Source organism: Myxocyprinus asiaticus, chromosome 2 (assembly GCF_019703515.2).
Source record: "Myxocyprinus asiaticus isolate MX2 ecotype Aquarium Trade chromosome 2, UBuf_Myxa_2, whole genome shotgun sequence".
Classification (NCBI taxonomy): Eukaryota; Metazoa; Chordata; class Actinopteri; order Cypriniformes; family Catostomidae; genus Myxocyprinus; species Myxocyprinus asiaticus.
The window spans coordinates 58,651,292-58,672,926 of record NC_059345.1 but is presented as its reverse complement, the minus strand read 5'-3'; the positions used below and the strand labels follow the sequence as shown (position 1 = coordinate 58,672,926).

Below are 21,635 nucleotides of genomic sequence, written 5' to 3'. Positions count from 1 at the left end.
ACTACAGCTGTTTCCTGTGCCAGCATTGTGACGCAATTGGGTGGAGTAAACTGAGAGCTAAGTTTCCAATGAAATATTCTCATCCATCACAGTGCGGCGTGACCAGGCCCATATTAAATAAGACAGCAGTCTGAGTGATGGCATTAGGAAGCAGCTGGACTGAGTGCAGCTTTGCATAGAAGAGCCGGTCACTGAGATGTCACCCACCCCAGTAGTGCGTCATACTGTTTCTTTGTCAATACAACAGTGCATTCCCATCCATGCCTGCCTGTTGTCATTATGTACTCTCATGAGTCTGTGATATATACTGGGTATATAGCAATGAACCATGAGGTAACAGCTACATTTATTCATGATGGATTACCTAATAGCAGTATGAAAATATATGCTCAGATGCTATGCTGGGAAGATAAGCAGACAAGCATACAGGAATATTAATTTAGTAGATAGTGTATTAAATCATACCTGACCGCTGTGCATGTAGGATCGATTAGTTCTCCTCTTTACTGTCTTTGAAAAAACAGTTAATACTCTGCAACCACTTACTGAGTCATCTGGTTTGTGGCCTTCATTAAGATGTTCATCTAGAAGATCATCGTGGCGACTGAGTGTGAACTCCCGGATAAAGACAGCGCCAATGTTGCTACTATCTGCGCAAACCTGAGGAGAAAGTAAAAAATTAAGTCTAATTAAGTTAGTGCACCTTGATATCTATTATCATGCCAATATTACTTAGCTGTTTTATACATTTCTAGGTTTGTTTATTTGCATGTCAAAACTGAAACGTGTGATTATTTTAAGTCAAGTAGTTTAATAAGCAGAGGCAACGGTAAGTAAACAATTCATAGGTTGATTCCCTCAAAAAGCATCCCAACATCCAACCAATGGACCAGCCTGAAAAATAGGTGTTTAATTTTTTAGACTGATGTGAGCTAAAGAAAAACAATTTATAATAAATAGTTGTCAGACTTTATTTCTGATTCTGTTATTTTTTTCTGTAATCTTGACCATCTGTTTTTTTAGATTTCAGCCTTTCCCAATTCAAGCAGTTAGGAGCTGTACTTGTATCCATAGAAAACAGTATCCTGCAGGCTGCCTGGAGGCGTTACAAACATGGCCGCCGAGTGACCCAACTTGCCTTAAAGGGACTTTGTTAAAGGCCACTCTAAAGGAAAATAATTGGACCAGGCCACTAGCAATAGCATTCATTCTATAGAATGCCCAAGCTCACAGCCCTAAGCCTCAGCTGCTCTCCTTGAGCCATAAACACGTAATGACTGTGGGTCAACAATCGGTCTTGGTTGGTCAGTGCCAAGCTGCAGATGACTGGTTGGGTTACAGTGGGGTTGAGTGAGAAAAAGAAGGCCCTTGAGAACTGCTTGCTGCCACACAATTCAGACCACAGGAGTGTGGGAATGCTCCAATTAATTGGAGTGAGACGGGACAAATCAGCTATGTGTTAATGGTAAACACTCAGCACTATCCACTAAAACCACATGGCTGGCAGAAATATCAGCATAGCTGTGCATTGTGATGCAATGCACTCAAAATGTTTTCGGTGCAGGCTTAAAGCTGCTGTGAGCGATTTCATTTTTTTTTTTTTTTTTTTTTTGGAATATCACGCATAAAATGTCCCTACTACCTGACAGATGTCACCTAAATAGGTGTTATGAGAAATCACACAAGTCTCTGTGATAGCCTTAGGCTCTGTAAACAGCACTCTGCCTGTGAATGATTTTGTGCTGACATCTGGTTGGCTGACATTACTTTGGAGGGCAGTGTTTTGGAGAAAGGTCATGTGGCTAAATGCTGGGTTCCATTCAACTTGGAAAGTCAGAATTTCCAACCTCCTACTTGGAAAAGTGCAATGGAACATCACATGAAGTCGGACTTCCAAGTTGGAAACCCATGCGGAAATCCACAACTACGATTTCTCAGAGATGCAGGTGCATCACGTAATGCAAACATATCGGCATCCAGGGAGATTTACAGTTCTAAGCAAACACATCAATGAGTCAAAGTTCCTACATTACATGATAATAAAACTTGTTTAGCAAATGTTTGAAAAGACAGGTGTGTAAAACAAGGTCATTTATACTCTTGTTTGATAATTGTACTCTTGTACAACAAATGCTAGCATTGCATAGCATTAGTAAAGCAATCCCAAATCGATGAACAATAAAGGAAAACTAGGACTACAGAAAGGTTCACTGGTTAAAATGGGTTTAAGATATCTCTTAAAAGCTTCTAAATTTTGAATTTGCTAAAACACTTGCTGTATCATACTCAAAGTCCTATGGTTTTCATTCACCTTTTACTGGAGAGAAAGAATAGGAAGGTTTGCTGTTGCTACTAATGATGATGAATTACATGCAGCAATGTACTATTTTTCAACAATGTTTCTACAACATTTAATGCTGCACTACGTAAGTATTTTTTAGTTACAATAAACACAATTTAATTATTGAGAAAGTACATAAAAAAATTGATATTCAAAACCATGCCCTTTAACTTGATTCACTATGGTAAACCTAAAATAATGATTTTTATTTTGATCTGTCGGGTAGGATTTGGGGCAAAATCGCAGGTTTATGTAATTTGTACTTGCTTCTTTACGTCATGTTCGTAAGCTCTTAAAAGTTGGTCTGGCTACTGTGTTGCATGTCAGCTTGGAAAGCTATGGTGGTTAAGTCAGCCGCAGTTAAGGAGAGAAGAGGCAGGATATCAGTCTCCGGATGGATGTTTAACTGTTAACTGTTTGGTGAAGTTGTTTCCTTGCTATAATGTTTGGATGTGTAATCTGGTCAACCTAGTCTAATACAATGAAAGTTACTATAAATACATTTTTGCAAACTGACTTTTACGTGCTGAATTCTATGTTTCGTTGCAGTTTCTGGTGAAATTAACACAAGAGGTGCTACAACAACTGTGCGTTTTATTAACTTTCACACAAATCATGACTACAATGGCTGATTACACTTATTACACAAAACACTATGAGAAGCTAGATAATGAAACACTTTTACGATAATGCATCATTTGAAAGATGATACATTTTAACACTTGTATCACAGAGTCACCTACATTTACACATTTATTCCAATGTGATTAACTTCCACAGTAGCTCACCTCATAGAGTGTTGGACTATGGATTCGGAAGACAGTGGCTTGAGACTAGTCAAACAAGCAAGTTCACACTGAGAGTGTCATAGAAACAACACAAGATGACATGGTTGCTTCAGAAATTTGCTTTTAATTTCTGATTTTGTTTTTGGACATCATTGGTTAGGTTTAGGCATTGGCTATGGGTAAGGATGTCTGTTTTGTGAATACTTCTCATTTGATTTTAAATCACTATAGTAGGGAGGCACATTTTACTCAAAACCTTCTTCTAATATTCACATTAAAAACCTTGTCTGATTACAACACATTTTCACTTCCTTTTGGCACCCCCGCTGGACATTTCACTAGGAAACGGCAGCCAAACATTTAATAAGGCACGTATTTTCGTTTTGTTAAATGTTGCCACTGTCACGTAATGCTCATGAGACCAGGCTGTTTCTGGTAGGGTTGTTGAATCTTATACTGGTTGTCATGCTTTAAAGAGCACCTATTATGGTTTTTCAAAATATTACCTTTCATGTAGTGTGTTATATAGCTGTTTGTGAATGTAAAAAAGTCTGCAAAGTTTCAAAAATCAAAATGCACGACAAATGGAGTTATTGACTTCCAAAAGAAAGAACCAATTCTGAACACCTGAAACGAGTCGTTAGTAATTCCAGACTTACTTCCTGGACTAACCTACGTAAATTGGTAACAAAAAACCAACCTCTGGTCTTCACTGGCTGCTCGTGAACCGTTTTGACCCGCCCTCAAACACCACACTACACAGCGGTAGACCAATCACAACAGACTGGGACATCTGACCAATCAGAACAGAGTAGGCTCTCTGAAAGGAGGAGTTTAGAATGAATCCTTTAGAATGGATCATTGAACGAGTCATTTTTGACACTGGGAAAAAAAGGTACTGCTACAATTTAAATTCTGAGCAAATTAAAATGTTTTTTGACCTTGGGTGCAAGAAAATCTATTGTATGAGACCTGTAAAACAAAATTAGGCATGTTTAAAAACCATAGTAGGTGCTCTTTAATAAATTGAACATCATTCATCACTTTCAGCTGTTCAGAGCGGATCGCATCGCGGAGTTAATGGGGAAAACGAGAGGCGGTGGAACGTGCTTTTACATCAATGAAAGTTGGTGTACAGATGTAACAACGTTAAAGATGATGTGCTGTCCTAATTTGGAAGCACTCTTTATTAACTGTAAGCCTCTCTACCTGCCGCGGGAGTTTTCCTCGTTTATTCTGGTGAGTGTGTATATTGCGCCAAACGTGTGTTTGAACACAGCCCTGCAAAAGCTGGCTCATCAAATCACAGACACAAAACAACAATACCTGGACTCAGTTATTATTATTCTTGGGGATCTTAACAAAGCAAACCTCACACGTGAACTGCCCAAATACAAACAGCACATTACACGCCTAACCAGAGACAGAAATATACTGGATCACTGCTACACAACAATAAAGGATGCATATCGCTCTGTCCCTAGAGCAGCTTTGGGACTCTCTGATCACTGTCTGGTTCATCTTCTTCCAACCTACAGACAAAAATTAAAATCTGCTAAGCCTGTATTAAGGACTGTAAAGTAATGGACCAATGAAGCAGAGCTGGAACTACAAGCCTGCTTTGACTGCACTGATTGGAGTGTTTTTGAGGCTGCAGCCACAGACCTGGATGAGCTCACAGATACTGTTACATCATATATCAGTTTCTGTGAGGATATGTGCATTCCTACAAGGACTTATTTAACATTTAACAACGACAAACCATGGTTTACAGCGGAACACAGGCAGCTTCGTCAGGCCAAAGAGGATGCTTACAGAGTTGGGGATAAAGTCTTGTACAATCAGGCCAGGAACACACTGAATAAGGGAATCAGAGTGGCTAAAAGAAGATAATCTGAGAAGCTGAAAAACAAGTTTTCAGCTACCGACCCTGCATCAGTGTGGAGTGGAATGAAACAACTTACGAATTACAGGACTCCTACCCCCAACCCTGTAGGGAACCAACAACTGGCTGATGACCTGAATGTGTTCTACTGCAGATTTGAAAGGCCCAATCTCACACCCCACACCCACTCTGACTTTCACTTCACACAAACACCAACACCTCCTGCAACCCCCGTCCTCCCCCCTCCTGCTACTCAACCTGCACTTAAGATCTGTGAAGATGATGTGAGCCGTGTCTTTTGAAAACAAAGGATAAGGAAAGCACAGGTCCCAGATGGCATTTCACCTGCATGTCTTAGATCCTGTGCTAACCAGCTGGCCCCCATCTTCACACAGATCTTCAATAGATCACTGGAGCAGTGTGAAGTCCCATGCTACTTCAAACGTTCAACTATCATCCCCATCCCAAAGAAACCAAAAATCACAGGACTTAATGACTACAGACCTGTCGCCCTGACGTCTGTGGTCATGAAGTCATTTGAGAGACTGGTGTTGGCCCACCTTAAGGACATCACTGGACCCTTTCTAGATCCCCTTCAATTTGCTTATCGAGAAAACAGGTCTGTGGATGATGCAGTCAACATGGGATTGCATCATATCCTGCAACATCTGTACAGACCAGGGACATATGCAAGGATCCTTTTTGTGGACATCAGTTCGGCTTTCAACACCATCATCCCAGCTATTCTCCGGACTAAATTACACCAACTCTCTGTTCCCACGTCCATCTGTCAGTGGTTTACCAGCTTTCTGACAGGCAGCAGCTTGTACAATCAGCACTGGTGCCACCTAGGGGTGTGTGCTCTCCCCACTACTCTTCTCCCTCTACACAAACGACTGCATCACCAAGGACTCCTCTGTCAAGCTCCTGAAGTTTGCAGATGACACCACTGTCATCGACTTCATCCGAGATGACGATGAGTCTGCATACAGAAGGGAGGTTAAACAGCTGGCTGTCTGGTGCAGTCAAAACAACCTGGAGCTGAACACGCTCAAAACAGTGGAGATGATAGTGGACTTTAGGACGAACACCCCAACACTGACCCCCCTCAACATTCTAAACAGCACTGTTGGCAGCAGTGGAGTCTTTCAGGTTCCTGGGCACTAACATCTCACAGGACCTGAAGTGGGAGACCCACATTGACTCCATTGCGAAAAAGGCTCAGCAGAGGCTGTACTTCATTCACCAATTGAGGAAGTTCAACCTGCCACAGGCACTGCTGATACAGTTCTACTCAGCGGTCACTGAGTCTGTCCTCTGCACTTCAATAACTGTCTGGTTTGGTTCAGCTACGAAATCAGACATCAGAAGCCTACAAAGGACAGTTCGGACTGCTAAGAGGATTATTGGTTGCCCCCTGCCCCACCTTCAAGAACTATACACTTCCAGAGTGAGGAAAAAGGCTGAAACAAATCACTCTGGACCCCACTCACCCTGCCCACTACCTTTTGGAACTGTTGCCTTCTGGCCGACGCTTCAGAGCTCTGAGCACCAGAACCGTCAGGCACAGGAACAGTTTTTTCCCCCAGGCTATCCATCTCATGAACAGTTAAAACTGCCCCTTTGAGCAATAATTAATGTGCAATACACAGCTTAAGTCTTTTTATATTATCCAACACATCCTACCTCTTCTGCCATTACATTCCCTTGCACTGTACATAACCGATTTGTATTTAGATTTGCACTACGTATGTGTATGTGTGTGTGTGTGTGTATGTATGTACGTATATGTATGCATGTATGTGTGTGTGTATGTATGTATGTATATATATATATATATATGTGTGTATGTATGTATGTATATATATATATATATATATATATATATATATATATATATATATATATATATATATATATATATAAGTGTGTGAGTGTGTGTGTGTGTGTGTGTGTGTATATGTATATATATGTATGTATGTATGAATATATTGTCTATTGTGTATTCTATATATACTTTTTTCTTTTCAATATTTATCTATTTTTTATTCAATTTTAATTATTTTTAAAAGTCTTGTTGTTGTTTTTGTATTGTTGTGTACTGGAAGCTCCTGTCACCAAGACAAATTCCTTGTATGTGTAAGCATACTTGGCAATAAAGCTCATTCTCATTCTCATGTGTTTACCGGTAGCAAAATGTTTAATAGGCCTTGTCCGGTGAAGTTTTTGTATCAAGTTTATTAATATTCATGATTTTTGAGTATTTAATAACACTGCTGCAGTTTCAAGAAGTGTGTGTGCCACTGTTTTCTTATTTATTTTACCCCAGTCGTTATAATGCAAAATTTGTTGTCACTTCCCATTGCCCTTTTAGCATTGAGTCTGTTTAAACAGAGTGGACAATTTAAAATTGATTTCTTAAAAGTACAAGGTAGTTTCACATGAATGTATGCTTATTTCAAGTTGTTTATAATGTACCAATTTCATAGCACAGTAACATACAGTACATATAAATTTGTTTAGTAAAAGTCGTTCTATTATAACTGACTTCCAAAGAAAAGATTAAGGAAACTGTTTATTATTGTAATTGTTATATGGCATATTTCTGCATATTATTTTCATGTTTAATAAAGTATATTTCATCCCCATCATTACTGAATCCTCTTTTTGTGTTTTAGTTTAGTTTTGTGTGCAGTGCACATACCTAATATTGTAGCAGTCATATCACGAGTTTCATCTCTCAAATTGATATATGTAGTACCACACAAACATTAATGTGTAGTGGCGTAAACACTTGAATAATCGTATTAAAATATGTAAATAAGAGTTAGTGCCAGCCCTGCCTATTAAGCGACTTACAGTATGCGACTGCATAGGGCCCCCGTGGCCACCAGGGGCCCCCCTACCATGGGTTCAGTACAGCCAAATAATTATTTGCAATAAGTGTAAATAGCACACTGCCCAGTGCATGCCAAATGTCCGATGAAACCTATCAGAACTATATAAAAAAAATATTGAATACGCTTGGAAGAAAAGACATGCAGAGATAAGTATGTGAATTTTAACTTCCTTGGCCAAAGATCTGATGTGGTGACATTAGTAAAACAGCTTGTTGCATGGGCGAACCGGGTTCAAGTCCACCTTTTGCAAATTTAACTTTCCCTGTCTGTCACTCACTCGACGTTGTGTCGATGTTGTGACACTAGGGGTTTGATCTTGAGAGCCCCAACCACCTTTGCTTAAAATAGAAAAGGCCAATGAAAATTGGCAAGTGGAATTTGCATGTCACTCTCCGCTCCGGACATATGGGTATAAAAGGAGATGGCGTGCATCACTCATTCAGATTTTTTCTTTGGAGCTGAATGCTTGTGTGTTCGTCCTCTCACCTATTGCTACGCTGCTGGATTTTTTACGGTGCATATCAGCTGTCACCCTCGCACGGTCAGAGTGTGGTGCTTCCCCTGGGTGCTTCAGCAGCCTGAGTCTGCGGGTGCTAAAAGAGTATATTCGAAAGAGTATATTTCCTCTAAAAGAGCTTGCGCAAACGCTTGGCATCTTGTTGTCTCTCCTCTCAGGATACCCATGAAATCTGCCTTGAGTGTCTGGGGCCCCGGCACGCCGAGGCAGCTTTCGTGGAAGGGTTGTGTTCTCATGCAAGAACATGCCCATGACAACGTTGCGGTCGTGGCTCACTTCCTTCTTCATGAAGCAAGGAGCCACCACGGCTGCTCCCAAACCCGGTCCGTCCTGGGCTGACGCTCAGCCGGCCGGGTCGGCAAGCACTGCGGGTGATCTGGATGTGGACATGGGACACGCTCGCCCGCCCCAGTCACCGGCCACCGTTGCAGGCTTACGGAGCAGCACATCCCCCCCGGGCTGTCTTCCAGGTGGGGCGCATGCTCTGCCTTGCCGTGAACCACCCTGCCCGGGCACGGTAAGTCCAGTCATCCCCCTGTTGCCGCTGTTGCGGAGGCTGGAGGCCTGGTTAGCGCTCTCCAGCCCCTCGTGGTGGCTCATCAGGATGATTCGCCTCGGCTACGTGATCCAGTTCGTCAGATGCCCGCCCCGGTTAAGTGGCAACCTCTCCACTACGGTGCAAGGCGAGGGTGCCTCCATCCTCCGAGCCGAGCAATAGAGCTCATCCCTGTAGCCGAGTTGCGCAAGGGCTTCTACAGCCCTTATTTTCTCATGCCCAAGAGAGGGGGAGGGTCGTGCCCAATCTTAGACCTGTGTGCCCTGAACAAGGCCTTACACAGGATTCCGTTCAGGATGTTAACGCAGAAGTGCATCCTGGCGTCAGTATGACATCAGGATTGGTTCGCGGCCATCGACTTGAAGGATGCTTACTTTCATGTATTGATCCTTCCTCGACACAGACCCTTTCTTTGGTTTGCCTTCGAGGGACGAGCATACCAGTATAAGGTCCTACCCTTCGGTCTGTCCCTGTCTCCTCGCATCTTTACCAAGGTCGCAGAGGCTGCCCTGGCCCCGCTGAGGGAGAAGGGCATACACATTCTCAATTATCTCGACGACTGGCTAATCCTAGCTCACTCGAAAGATCTATTGTGTGCGCACAGGGACCTTGTGCTTCAGCACCTTGACTGACTCGGGCTTCAGGTCAACTGGGAGAAGAGCATGCTCTCCCCTGTGCAGAGCATCTCTTTTCTTGGTATGGAGTTGGACTCGGTCGCTCTCAGGGCACGTCTTATGACCGAACGTGCTCAGCTGAAGACCTTCAGGCAGAAGGTGGCGGCACCAGTGAAACAATTTCAGAGGCTCCTGGGGCATATGGCATCCTCGGCGGTGGTTCTCCCCCTCGGGTTAATTCATATGAGCCTGCTTCAGCACTGGCTACAGACTCGAGTCCCGAGGTGGGCATGGTGCCATGGCACTTGGCGTGTGACCATTACGCCACAGTGCCGTCAGACTTTCAACTCTTGGTTGGACCTTGCGTTTCTATGGGCAGGTGTTCCCCTAGAGCAGGTCTCAACTCGGGCTGGGGTGTCGTGTGCAACGGGCAGGCAGTGTCGGGGCTCTGGACGGGGCCCTGACTCCAATGGAACATCAACTGCTTGGAGTTGCTGTCGGTATTGCTTGCCCTGAGGAGGCTCCGGCCGTTGATTCAGGGCAAGAATGTGTTGGTCCGAACTGACAACACAGTGACCGTAGTGTACATAAACTGCCAAGGTGGCATACACTCGCGTCACATGTTGCAACTCGCCCGCCGCCGCCTCCTTTGGAGTCAGCAGGCCTTGAAGTCTCTGCGAGCCACTCACCAGACGCGATCTCATGGCAGGTATTGCTCCGCGGGGAGTGGAGACTCCACCCCCACGTAGTCCAGCTGATTTGGGAGAGATTCGGGGAGGCACAGGTAGACCTGTTCACCTCCCAAGACTCCTCTCACTGCCCCCTGTGGTACTCCCTGTCTGAGGCCCCCCTTGGCACGGATGCCTTAGCGCACAGCTGGCCTCGGGGGCTATACAATTATGCGTTTCCTCCTGTGAGCCTCATTGCACAGACTCTGTGCAAAGTCAGGGAGGATGAGCAGCAAGTCCTGTTTGTTGCTTGGTTCTCGATCTGATGCTCCTGACAGTAGCACCTCCCTGGTGCATTCCCCTGAGGCAGGACCTTCTCACTCAGGGGCGAGGCACACTCCAGCACCCGTGGCCGGACCTCTGGAATCTCCATGTCTGGCTCCTGGATGGGACGTGGAAGACCTAGCAGGTCTTCCACCAGCGGTGGTAGACACGATCACTAAGGCAAGGGCCCCCTCTACGAGGCGGCTGTATGCCTTGAAGTGGCATCTTTTCGCTAACTGGTGTTCTTCCCGTGGGGAAGACCCACAGAGATACGCCGTCGGGTCTGTGCTGTCTTTCCTTCAGGAGGGGCTGGAGAGATGGCTGTCTCCCTCTACCCTGAAAATGTATGTGGCTGCCTTAGAAGCACACCACAATACACTGGACGGGAGACCCTCACGATAGTGCGACCTGATCAACAGGTTCCTCAAAGGTGCGAGGAGGTTGAATCCTCCTAGACTGCACCTGATCCCCTCTTGGGATCTCTCTGTGGTCCTACCTGCCCTAAAGAGAGCCCCCCCTTTGAGCCCCTGGAGCAGACCGAGCTCAGCACTCTGTCCCTGAAGACAGCCCTCCTGGTGGCGCTCACTTCCATCAAGAGGGTGGGGGACCTGCAGGTGCTCTCTGTTACCAGCGAATGCCTGGAGTTCGGGCCGGCATACTCTCACGTGATCTTGATACCCCAGCCCGGTTACATGCCCAAGGTTCCCACCACTCCTTTTCGGGACCAGTTGGTGAATCTGCAAGCACTCCCTCCAGAGGAGAAAGACCCGGCCTTGTCATTGCTGTGTCCAGTTCGTGCCCTGCGCATCTATCTGGACCGCATGCAGAGCTTTAGATGCTCGGAGCAGCTCTTTGTCTGTTTTGGAGGACAGCAGAAGGGGAAAGCTGTCTCAAAGCAGAGATTAGCCCATTGTATTGTGGATGCCATTTTACTCGCATACCAATCTCAGGACTTTCCGTGCCCCTTGGGAGTCTGGGCGCCCTCCACTAGATGTGTTGCGTCCTCCTGGGCACTGGCAAAGGGGGCCTCTCTAGCAGACATATGCAGAGCTGCGGGTTGGGCTACACCCAATACCTTTGCGAGGTTTTATAACCTACACATAGATCTGGTTTCGACCCGAGTGTTACGCGGTAACAGCAGGTAGACCGGGCGGCCGGCTGTGTGTACCGCTTGCATTGCGCCTTTCCCCTTTTTTCAAAGGTGATAATGTGCGCTTTTTTGTCCACAACAGTTCCCCTTTCCGGTGAACTCCAGACACCTCTTTAATTCCTTAGCACTGTTCGGTGACAAACTCGGCGGAGGAGTAACGCCACCAGGCCCAGTACTCGTGGTATTCCCCTGTTCAGGTGAGCCCGTGTGCTCGGGCTCAGTGCTCCATGCATGGTGATTCTCCCTTGGTAATCCCGTATGATGAGTTTCCACTGTTCGGTTTCCCCCTTAGGTGAAACCAGTGTTTCCCCTCGTCAGAGCTTTCTCTGTCTCGGCCACTGTGCTGTGTACCCTCTCTGTAGATAGAGTCCTCCTGTGGTATCATTCCACATGTGTACTTCCCTGTTGGTAAGTCCATGTGAGGTATGCTCCACATGTTAAACTCCCTCCGGTAGGATGTGGACCTTATGCATTAACAAATGTTAACGAATGGAACCTTATTGTAAAGTGTTACCCATATATTTATTCATTTGTGAATGTGATATGTTTTTGTTTGTTTAAAAAAAATTATGTTCTTTATTTTTTGTACTTCTGAAGTAGTTATACCTGTGCTTATAAACTACAATTGATAGTTATGCATTTTTAAGCTTTATGTTTTTGAATAAATAGACTTGTTTAATTGCACAATTTAAACTTGCTTAGTTATTGATGTTGGGTGAATTAGATAGGTATACTTGTAGGTTGGGGGGCCCCATGTTTTAAAATCTGCTTAGGGCACCCAAAATGCTAGGGCTGGCCCTGATAAGAGTGTTGTATTTCTTCCTCAAAACAATTATTATCTTTGTTATGAATGTTTAAATGAATGATAAGAACATGAAAGTAGCACGTTACTGTTGGACTCCAGCTCTACAGGTGAATATCTCAGAGTGATGATCACTGGCTGGTACTGTAACTTCAAACCATGAGATTCATCTGCACAGAAGAGCAGTGCTCTTTTACTCACATAAAATGTTCCTCTGCAAGTTGCTTGCAATGTTAGGTTTCAACCACATATGTTGCTAGAGAGCCCAAAGTTCTGTAGTGCAGCTTTAATTTGTTTTTGAATGGAGTCATGGCAGATCTTCTACTGTATGTACAGTGAGCAGTGTTGGGGAAGCTATTTTGAAATTGTATTTTGACAAGCTACAAGCTACTCATAATTTAAAGTAGTTAAGCTACAATCATGCTACCCTTTTGAAAGAGTAGTTAGCTATACTACAAGTAACTATCGAAAATTAGCTAGCTACATTGAAGCTACTTAAAGAGGCAATTTTTCTTTACAATTTTTCAAAGTCTTTGACACAGATAACGTTTTAATCTTTGCTTTGCAAAGATTATATACAAAGGTGTAACCTTTACTGTTCGATTCTTTAAAAGACATGGAAAAAAAACACTGATTATTGGTTTCTCCATTTTCCAATTCTGCAGCCATTTATTGCGCCATCATGGATAATAAGGATGGGTGTATTGAATTTGAAATATCGATACTCCTGATCATGACTTTTCTTTGAGGACAGTCACATAATAATACATGGCATTATAAATGATTTCTTTTACAAAATAATAGTTATTTAAATGCTAAGAAACTGAGAAAATGTGTTAACAAATAGTGATGCATGGTAGGAAATATCGCACTGCTCCCAGTAACACAAAGATAATGAGAAACAAAATAAATATTCAGAACAGAAAATAAATTTCTCAAAAGGCAATAATAACTTACTGAATTATTTTATTTAAAAAGGTAAAGGTAAATATTCTGTTGTGTTGTCTATTAATAACAAAGTGTCTGAAACATTCGTTTCATAGAATAGAATATTGTTCTTTTATCATTTTCAGATTTACCTGCCAATCTTTGTCTTGTAAAACTAAACAGACTGTGGTTCGCTTTACAAAACCATCACACATTCTCATATTATCCAAGTGAGCTGTAATAAGCTGCCAGATTTAACAGTAGATGGTGGTAATGCACTATTTAGGGCCCAAGCACTGAAAGTTGCATGCGGGGTGGGGGGCTCTATAGCACCACCTAGAAGATGGGCATGTTTGAGGGCTCTGTAGCACATCCCTTTTGAGCTACCATCACCAAACTTTGTACAATAGATCTCATCAAGCCGGACAACTTTCACGCTGACAGTCAGAAGCTCTGCTCAACAGGAAGTCTGCCATTTTGGATTGTTTGAAAAATGCATGTACTGGAATTTGAAATACTCCTCCTAGGGGATACAGGTTACAGGTACCAAATGTGGACGACATCATGCCAAGACATTGACGATGCTAAATTATTTTTTTATATATTGAACAGTGTTGCCATGGTGACGTGATAAAGTAACATTAAAAAATGAGAAACAGGAAGTGTCTCATGTCTTCTGCATGCATTGTGTGATTTACATCAAAATTGAGCCGTATGTTTGGCCTTGCAGGCTGATCACATTGATGTGGCTATTGTGCGTCACGGAAGGAAGTGTGGCACTTTAAACAGACTTTAAAATATCCCTCTTACGTTTACCTGAATTGCTTCAAAAAAATTTTTATTTTTATTTATAATGTCAAGACAGTGCAGATTTAAAATTCTAAAGGGATTCTTGATATCTTAAATAGTGTTGCAATGGCAATGCATTAACGTCATTATTACATTTATGTATATTCACATGTTTTTTAGGTATTTGGCATGCTTGAATTTTCATGATATTTTGCAAACACATCAGGGTTGTTGGCCGTTAGGCCTGGGCAAAAGTTAACACATGGGCGTGGCTGGGGAGCTCTGTAGTGCCACCTTTTGACAAAAGAGGTGGGGTCAGTTTCTTCTACAGTCACCAAACTTGCTACATATTTTGTTCTCATCAAGCCGGACAACTTTCAAAATTAGCTCAGCCCAACAGGAAGTCAGCAATTTTGGATTGAATGTGCATTTTTTGAAAATTGCTGGCCCTGAACTTTTGAATACTCCTCCTAGGGGATTCATGTGATTGTCACCAAATTTAGGCAACCTTATGCCAAGACATTGAAGATGCTAAATAGCAAACAGATTGTTGATATATTGAACGGTGTTGCGATGCAAGGCAATAAATTAAGGGCAAAAATGTGAAACAGTAAGTTCCTTATATCTTCTGTGTGAATTGTATGATTTTTATGAAATTCAGCTGTATGTTTGGTAATGGGGGTTGATCACATGGATGTGGCTATTATGGGTCATGGTCATAGCGCCACCAACTGGCAGCAGGAAGTATGGCACTTTTAACAGACTTTAAAATAGTCCTCTTTTATTTACCCAAATTGCTTCAAAATTGTTTAGAATAATGTCAAATGCCAAATGCATGTGTCCACCTTGCATTGTTTTCCAAAAGGGTGGAAATGGACCCATGGTGCTTGGGCCCATCATCGCTGCTTGTAGCTATATTTTGTTTGTGATCTTCCATTACAAAAGAAGAAGAAATGTGTTGCCTGATTTACGCTGCAAGTTCACCAGACGTTTTGTCAGTAGAAGTTGGAATTCTACGGAATAAAGTAGGCTATTAGTTAAAATCTGATTGACAAGATATAGTGTTTGGTTGTGTTACACTGCTACATGCTGGAAAAAGTAGTTAGATACTGGAAAAGCTAAAATGTTTAAAAAAGAGCTGAGCTACTGTTAAGCTACTGAAAAATGTAGTTAAGTTATTAGTGTTGCTTCTTGTAGTCATCTACTCCCCAATACTGACAGTAAGACATTCAGTCCTATCTGTAAGTTGCAGATCTTCATAACAGTAAAAGAGGAGACAAATACCTCCATTTAACAAAGCTTTAAGCAGTCAAACTGAAATCAAGATTGGCAGCCAATTTTGCTTCAAAGCCACAACATTCTTAAAGCAACCAACCAGTGCATGAATTTTGGATAGTATTTTGCTGAGATAACTAGAAATATATAAAATGTCTTAACATGTTCTGACAGCTCGCTAAATCAAAGAATGAGGAAATTATTAGTGGTCCTTTGAACATTCTATAACATCAAAGAAAGGCACTTGAAGCCACTGATAACTTCTCATGATGAACGCATCTCATAACAAAGGCACTGTAAGGCAGATAAAATGTTTGATGTTGGACATTGCCTCATTAAAGCAGTAGAGTTGGGCGTGTGTTATTTTGGTGAATTACCACATTTCAACACCATACAACTCTCACACATCACTAAACTTACAGACTGCTCTCGAGCAGATTCTTGGCTCAAAAATACGTTGCAACTTCCAAAAGCTGATTTACTTACATTCCATATAGCTTCAGCCCTCATGAAATTACAGTCTGTTACATGAAGCATGCCATCATATACATTTCCATATCAGACTGATACTGAAGGCTTTTCAGCAGAATTCACTGTACAAATCTACTTAAGACAGGCAGGGAAATGATGGGGAGCCATTGTCAACAAGAAATTATGAAAACACTAAATGGCACAGATTGCCTGAATGGAAGCACCCAAAATAATGAAATTCAAGGGTGGCTGATTCTAGTCTTGTATGTTAGAGCAGAATATCAATGAAAACTATTGCTGTCACTCATTTGAGTCGTTGACACTTTTTAAGTCTCTTAACTGTTTTTGTTGGATCACAATCAACCCTCACATTATTTCCTGTTGGCTACAAATTAAGCACCAGACAATAAAAGCCAAACAAATTCTTCTGCAACTATATTTTTAAGAATAAAGTCAGCTGGGAAATAGACACTGTGTCCCACACTGAAATTATTTCCAGTTGGCTATAAATTAAGTACCAGACAATAAAAACCTAAATTCTTCAGCAAATATTCTCCAGGGACACAGACACTATTTCCTACACTGATAAGAAAGTGGCACATTCACATGCGTGGTTTATCTGAATCACATTGTCCTTCAATCAATCACTGAGACTTTATCTGAAAAGAGAGGGGTGTGGAGTGAATCCTGGCTGAACTGAAGCCTAATGGAGCATGGTAGCCAAGTGTTCTTTTGAGTATTTAAAACGAATCAGTCAAATTCCCCCTGCTAAAGAAAATAAGCTGGTTGTTAAAATGAGATGTCATGGGGCCTGTACTCCCTCTGGACAAAGACACTGAGCACATGGCAACGAGCAGGATGTCCTCTTGAAGGCATTACAACAGAATTGCCATTCACATTTTAATATTTTTTAAATACTAAAAGAATGCTGCTTGTTTAAGCATCCCAAACATCCTGACATATCAACCGTGGTTCAACCTATGGTGTGATACTGGGACTGATCTTTTTGTCTGTAATTTTATTAATTCCATTTGGTTATGCTAGTGGCCAGACTAAACACACTGTGAATTCGGCAACATTAAGTTGAAAGTTTTGCTGCTGAAATCGGTCTATGCTTACCAAAATGTGAATTACTGCCACCTAGTGACAGAAGCTGGAAGTATTGTTGAACTTATGGGCCTGTGTGGGGTGTAAATGGTCTAGTACAGTCAATCGGAATGCATACTTTATTAACTCTACCTCCTTACCCAAACCCCAAACCCTAAACTGTCAACGGAGTACAATTGTGATTTTAGAACAAAAATTAAACCTCCAAACTGCGCTCACCATTGTTTATGTGAATGTGACTACTTCCCACAGTCAGTTTTGTAGTACTCGAGATCGGTCTTGGTTTCAAGACCGGTCTCGAGACCTCTTTTTGAAGGTCTCGGCCTCGTCTCGAAATCGACCGCATTTTTACACTGCCTTGTCTCGGTCTCAGACAAAGAGGACTCTGGATTTTATTTCAAGACCGGTCAAGACCACAACTGCGGGGATATCACTAAATTGCCTGTGCATTGTCTCATATATTGTTAACAGCATTACTGTGACTGGATGTAAAACTTCCTGCTTAAAATGCAAGCAATAACTTGACTAGTTTCTAATTTGAAATTTTTGTTACTATTATTGGTTGTCACCCCTCCCCGCCCCCTTCACATGCACTCCAAGAAAGTGAACAAGAGAAGAAACTGTGGCTGTCTGAAAGATGTCAGCCAAATCTTCCGTAAAACAATTTGGCTACCTAAACCAGTGTTTCCCAACCACTGTGCCCACTAGTGTGCCGCGAAAGATTGTCAGGTGTACCATGGAAAATTATCAAATTCCTCAAAATAAATAAATACCTTTTTTTTCTGGTATTTTAGTGAAGGCATAGAGATGGTAGAAGAGTTTTAAAGTTGCCAATTCAGTATATTTTCCATTACAAAGTATTTTATGCAACCAGTTTAAATATTTCGTCCATCATAACATTACTGTTTTAACAAACTCTAGTCCACTGTCAACCGCAACTCCTCACATGCCCACAAAATGATGCTTCATCACACTTATAGTATTAACATTCAGTCAGTGAACCGAATGAATGAACAGAATAAAACAGGTGTATTGCTTACTCAAAGACTAAAAGCTGTTTATTTGTGCACAGCATAGAGTTACAGATATAACAGCTTACTTGTCACGTTTCTCTCATGAAACATAAAATGAATATGAGAAACTGTTACATACGATTACTAAAAGCAAATTCTCCTGTTTTAAACAAGTCCGAAAACACAGTGATACGATGTGTAGATTCTGAGGTACTGTAATCTTCACGGAGTGCGTTTGACATCTGAACCAGTGAATGGAGGCCAGGCGGCTGCTCCCGGGTCCTAGTGCCTGCCGGATCCAACCTCTGTCAGTGCGACTTATGTGTTTTTTTCTATCTATCAACAACGCAATTTTGACCTGGTGTGAATTATAGTCAGCTGTGACTTTATTTCCAGAAAATACAGTAAAAAAAATTAAAAAAATCAATAAAATAAAAATAATATATATATATATATATATATATATATATATATATATATATATATATATATATATATATATATATATATTTGCTGTGCTGTTGCAAGAATTAATTTGCAAGAACAAATCTACAAATTGGAAAAGAAATTAGCGCTCTTGGCATCTGTGACCTCATTATACAGCGTACCTACGTTACTTGCATTTGTTGGCATAGCCGAATTTCAAACATTACAAGTTTACGCTACTAAGACAGACAGAAAACATGGACAATCGACAATGGTTATGTGGGATAGTGGTGTGCCATGGGATTTTTTAATCTTAAAAAGTGTACAATGGCAGAAAAAAAGGTTGGGAAACACTGACCTAAACCATAAAGAGTTCATCTGCAAAAAAGCGTCCAAAAGAAAACACACAGCAGTATGTAAATTCTGCAATGGAATGCTTACCGAGATGGCTGGGACCAGGTCAAACTTTTATCGGCACTTAGAAAGGAAGCATAAAGAAAGATAAGCTAAGTGTAAGTCAAAATCGCGTTGTTGATAAAGAGAAAAAACAATAACATATAAGTCGCACTGACAGAGGTTGGATCCGGCAGGCACTAGGACCCGGGAGCAGCCGCCTGGCCTCCATTCACTGGTTCAGATGTCAGACGCGCTCCGTGAAGATTACAGTACCTCAGAATCTACACATCATATCACTGTGTTTTCGGACTTGTTTAAAACAGGAGAATTTGCTTTTAGTAATCGTATGTAACAGTTTCTCATATTCATTTTATGTTTCATGAGAGAAACGCGACAAGTAAGCTGTTATATCTGTAACTCTATGCTGTGCACAAATAAACAGCTTTTAGTCTTTGAGTAAACAATACACCTGTTTTATTCTTTTCATTCATTCAGTTCACTGACTGATTTTGTGGGCATGTGAGGAGTTGCGTTTGACAGTGGACTAGAGTTTGTTAAAACAATAATGTTATGATGGACAAAATATTTAAACTGGTTGCATAAAATACTTTGTAATGGAAAATATACTGAATTGGCAACTTTAAAACTCTTCTACAGTCTCTATGCCTTCACTAAAATACCAGAAAAAAAAGGTATTTATTTATTTTGAGGAATTTGATAATTTTCCATGGTACACCTGACAATCTTTCATGGCACACTAGTGGGCACAATGGTTGGGAAACACTGGAAGCAGGAAGTTTTACATCCAGTCACAGTAATGCTGTTAACAATATACCAGACACTGCACAGGCAATTTAGTGATATCCCCACAGTTGTGGTCTTGACCGGTCTTGAAATAAAATCCAGAGTCCTCTTTGTCTGAGACCGATACAAGATCGAGTAAAAATGCGGTCGATTTCGAGACGAGGCCGAGACCTTCAAAAAGTGGTCTCGAGACCGGTTTTGAAACCAAGACCGATCTCGAGTACTACAACACTGGCATTAATTAATGTTAACATTACAAATACAACTTTTAATGTTAAAAATGCAATATTATGTGTAGAAATTAATATTAACCAAGATTATTAAAAAATATATTGTTAATTTAACTAATCTTAACAAATACAACTGTTTTGTAAAGTCTTACCCAATTCAGTAAACAAAACAAGAAAATGCTGTTTAAAATAGTTTTAGATGTCAGTGCTTGTAATTTCATGTCAACTATCCACATAACTATGTGTAATATGTGCAAAAATGAATAAAAGTTAAAACATCACTGAAAACCAGGTAGCTGTGGGAAAAATTAATGTATAAATAAAGTTACATAATTTAAATGGGGCCTATAAAAACAACACCTCAAAAAAAAAAAAAAAAACACAATCAATAAATAAATAAATAATAATAGTAAAAAATTAAAATAAAAATTGAAACTGAAGGGCTGCCCTTCAGCCAGGCTCACGATGGGAGTTGGGCAGGAGAGCAAAAAGAGTTGCATAATTAATAAGCCTCATTCTGACAGCGGTGAATGAAGCACACCTGAAGTGAACAATGCTTCATCACCGCTGTCTTTAAAACGCAGAGCGCACCTCTTCTCGGGGAGCCGGTTTCAAATCTCCATGTGTGCACACACTGGCATCCTCGCACTCCCAGGACCAGAGCTGGGAGGGTTCGGATGAGGTGATGCGCCACCGGTCCTGCTCCTCGGACCCCTGGGCCGATTAGATGAGACGCAGAGGGAGAACTGCACACGCACGCGCGACCGACGGGCTAGAGGCTGGGCCGCCTTCCCCTCTCACCTGCTGTGGGCCTGGGAAGACAGGCCACCAAGGACGACGACGACGCCGCCCCTCGCACTGTGGACCCTTGAGGGGAGCATATGTGGCCGATGGACTCAGCTCATAACTGGGCCATTCCATGGACACTACCCCGCCCTTCACGGAGCCCCATCTCACCGCGAGGATGCCAGATTCCCCCTTTATTATGAACACTATTCCCCTTGGACACTTTATTATTTTCCCCTTTTATGGACTTGCTATTTTGACTATTATTTCCAATAAATGCCTCTCCGAGGCTTGACACCACACCCACTGTGTCTGTCTCTTGCTCACCCTGCAACAATATAAATATATGTAAAGTATAAACTTGGATGGGAAAGATGGGAAAGATGGGATAGTTTGGTTATTTAGCAAATTGATTGCTCATATTTTGCCATTTAACAAGCCATATGCTTTGACAAGTGCTGTTTCTGCCATCCTTTAAACAAAGTAAACCTCTGAGACTAAAATAGCTACAAAGTCATATATTTATTTTAAACTTATTTTCTACATTTCTGTCAGGCGTGAGTGTTATTCAGCAAGGTGTGCGACCTGCATCTAATAATACTGTGATAATAATTTCTCAGCTTTGCGTTGCAGTATAAATAAATTATGCAGATTACTATGTACTGTTCATAGCTTAACTACTTGCCGATTTTACATGCACTGCTATAATTGTATTTGTTGTAACTTTCAGTTATTTTTCATTTGGTGATTATTCTGAGCTTATCTTATTCTTAATATGTTTTTATTTTTGTTATCACCTTCATTGTAATTTGTACTGCACAGTTGGTATTCAACCAGAATAGGCTTTCTACTGCCGCAATCACAGC

General features: G+C 41.7%; 1 protein-coding gene across 3 annotated transcripts in view; it reads right to left on the bottom strand.

The window, feature by feature from the left end:
- The window catches only part of LOC127450427 (ADAMTS-like protein 1), a 292,344-nt gene that overhangs the window by 196,575 nt on the left and 74,134 nt on the right, over positions 1–21,635 (bottom strand). For 2 of the 3 annotated variants that reach the window (XR_007898997.1, XM_051714544.1), the window contains exon 2: positions 466–660. Coding sequence is in view for 2 of the 3 variants with exons in the window: in XM_051714544.1 (XP_051570504.1) it covers positions 466–660 (195 nt within the window). In the remaining variant the exon portion in view is untranslated. The remainder of the gene's footprint in view (positions 1–465; positions 661–21,635) is intronic. The other variant, XM_051714547.1, reaches the window with a different exon arrangement.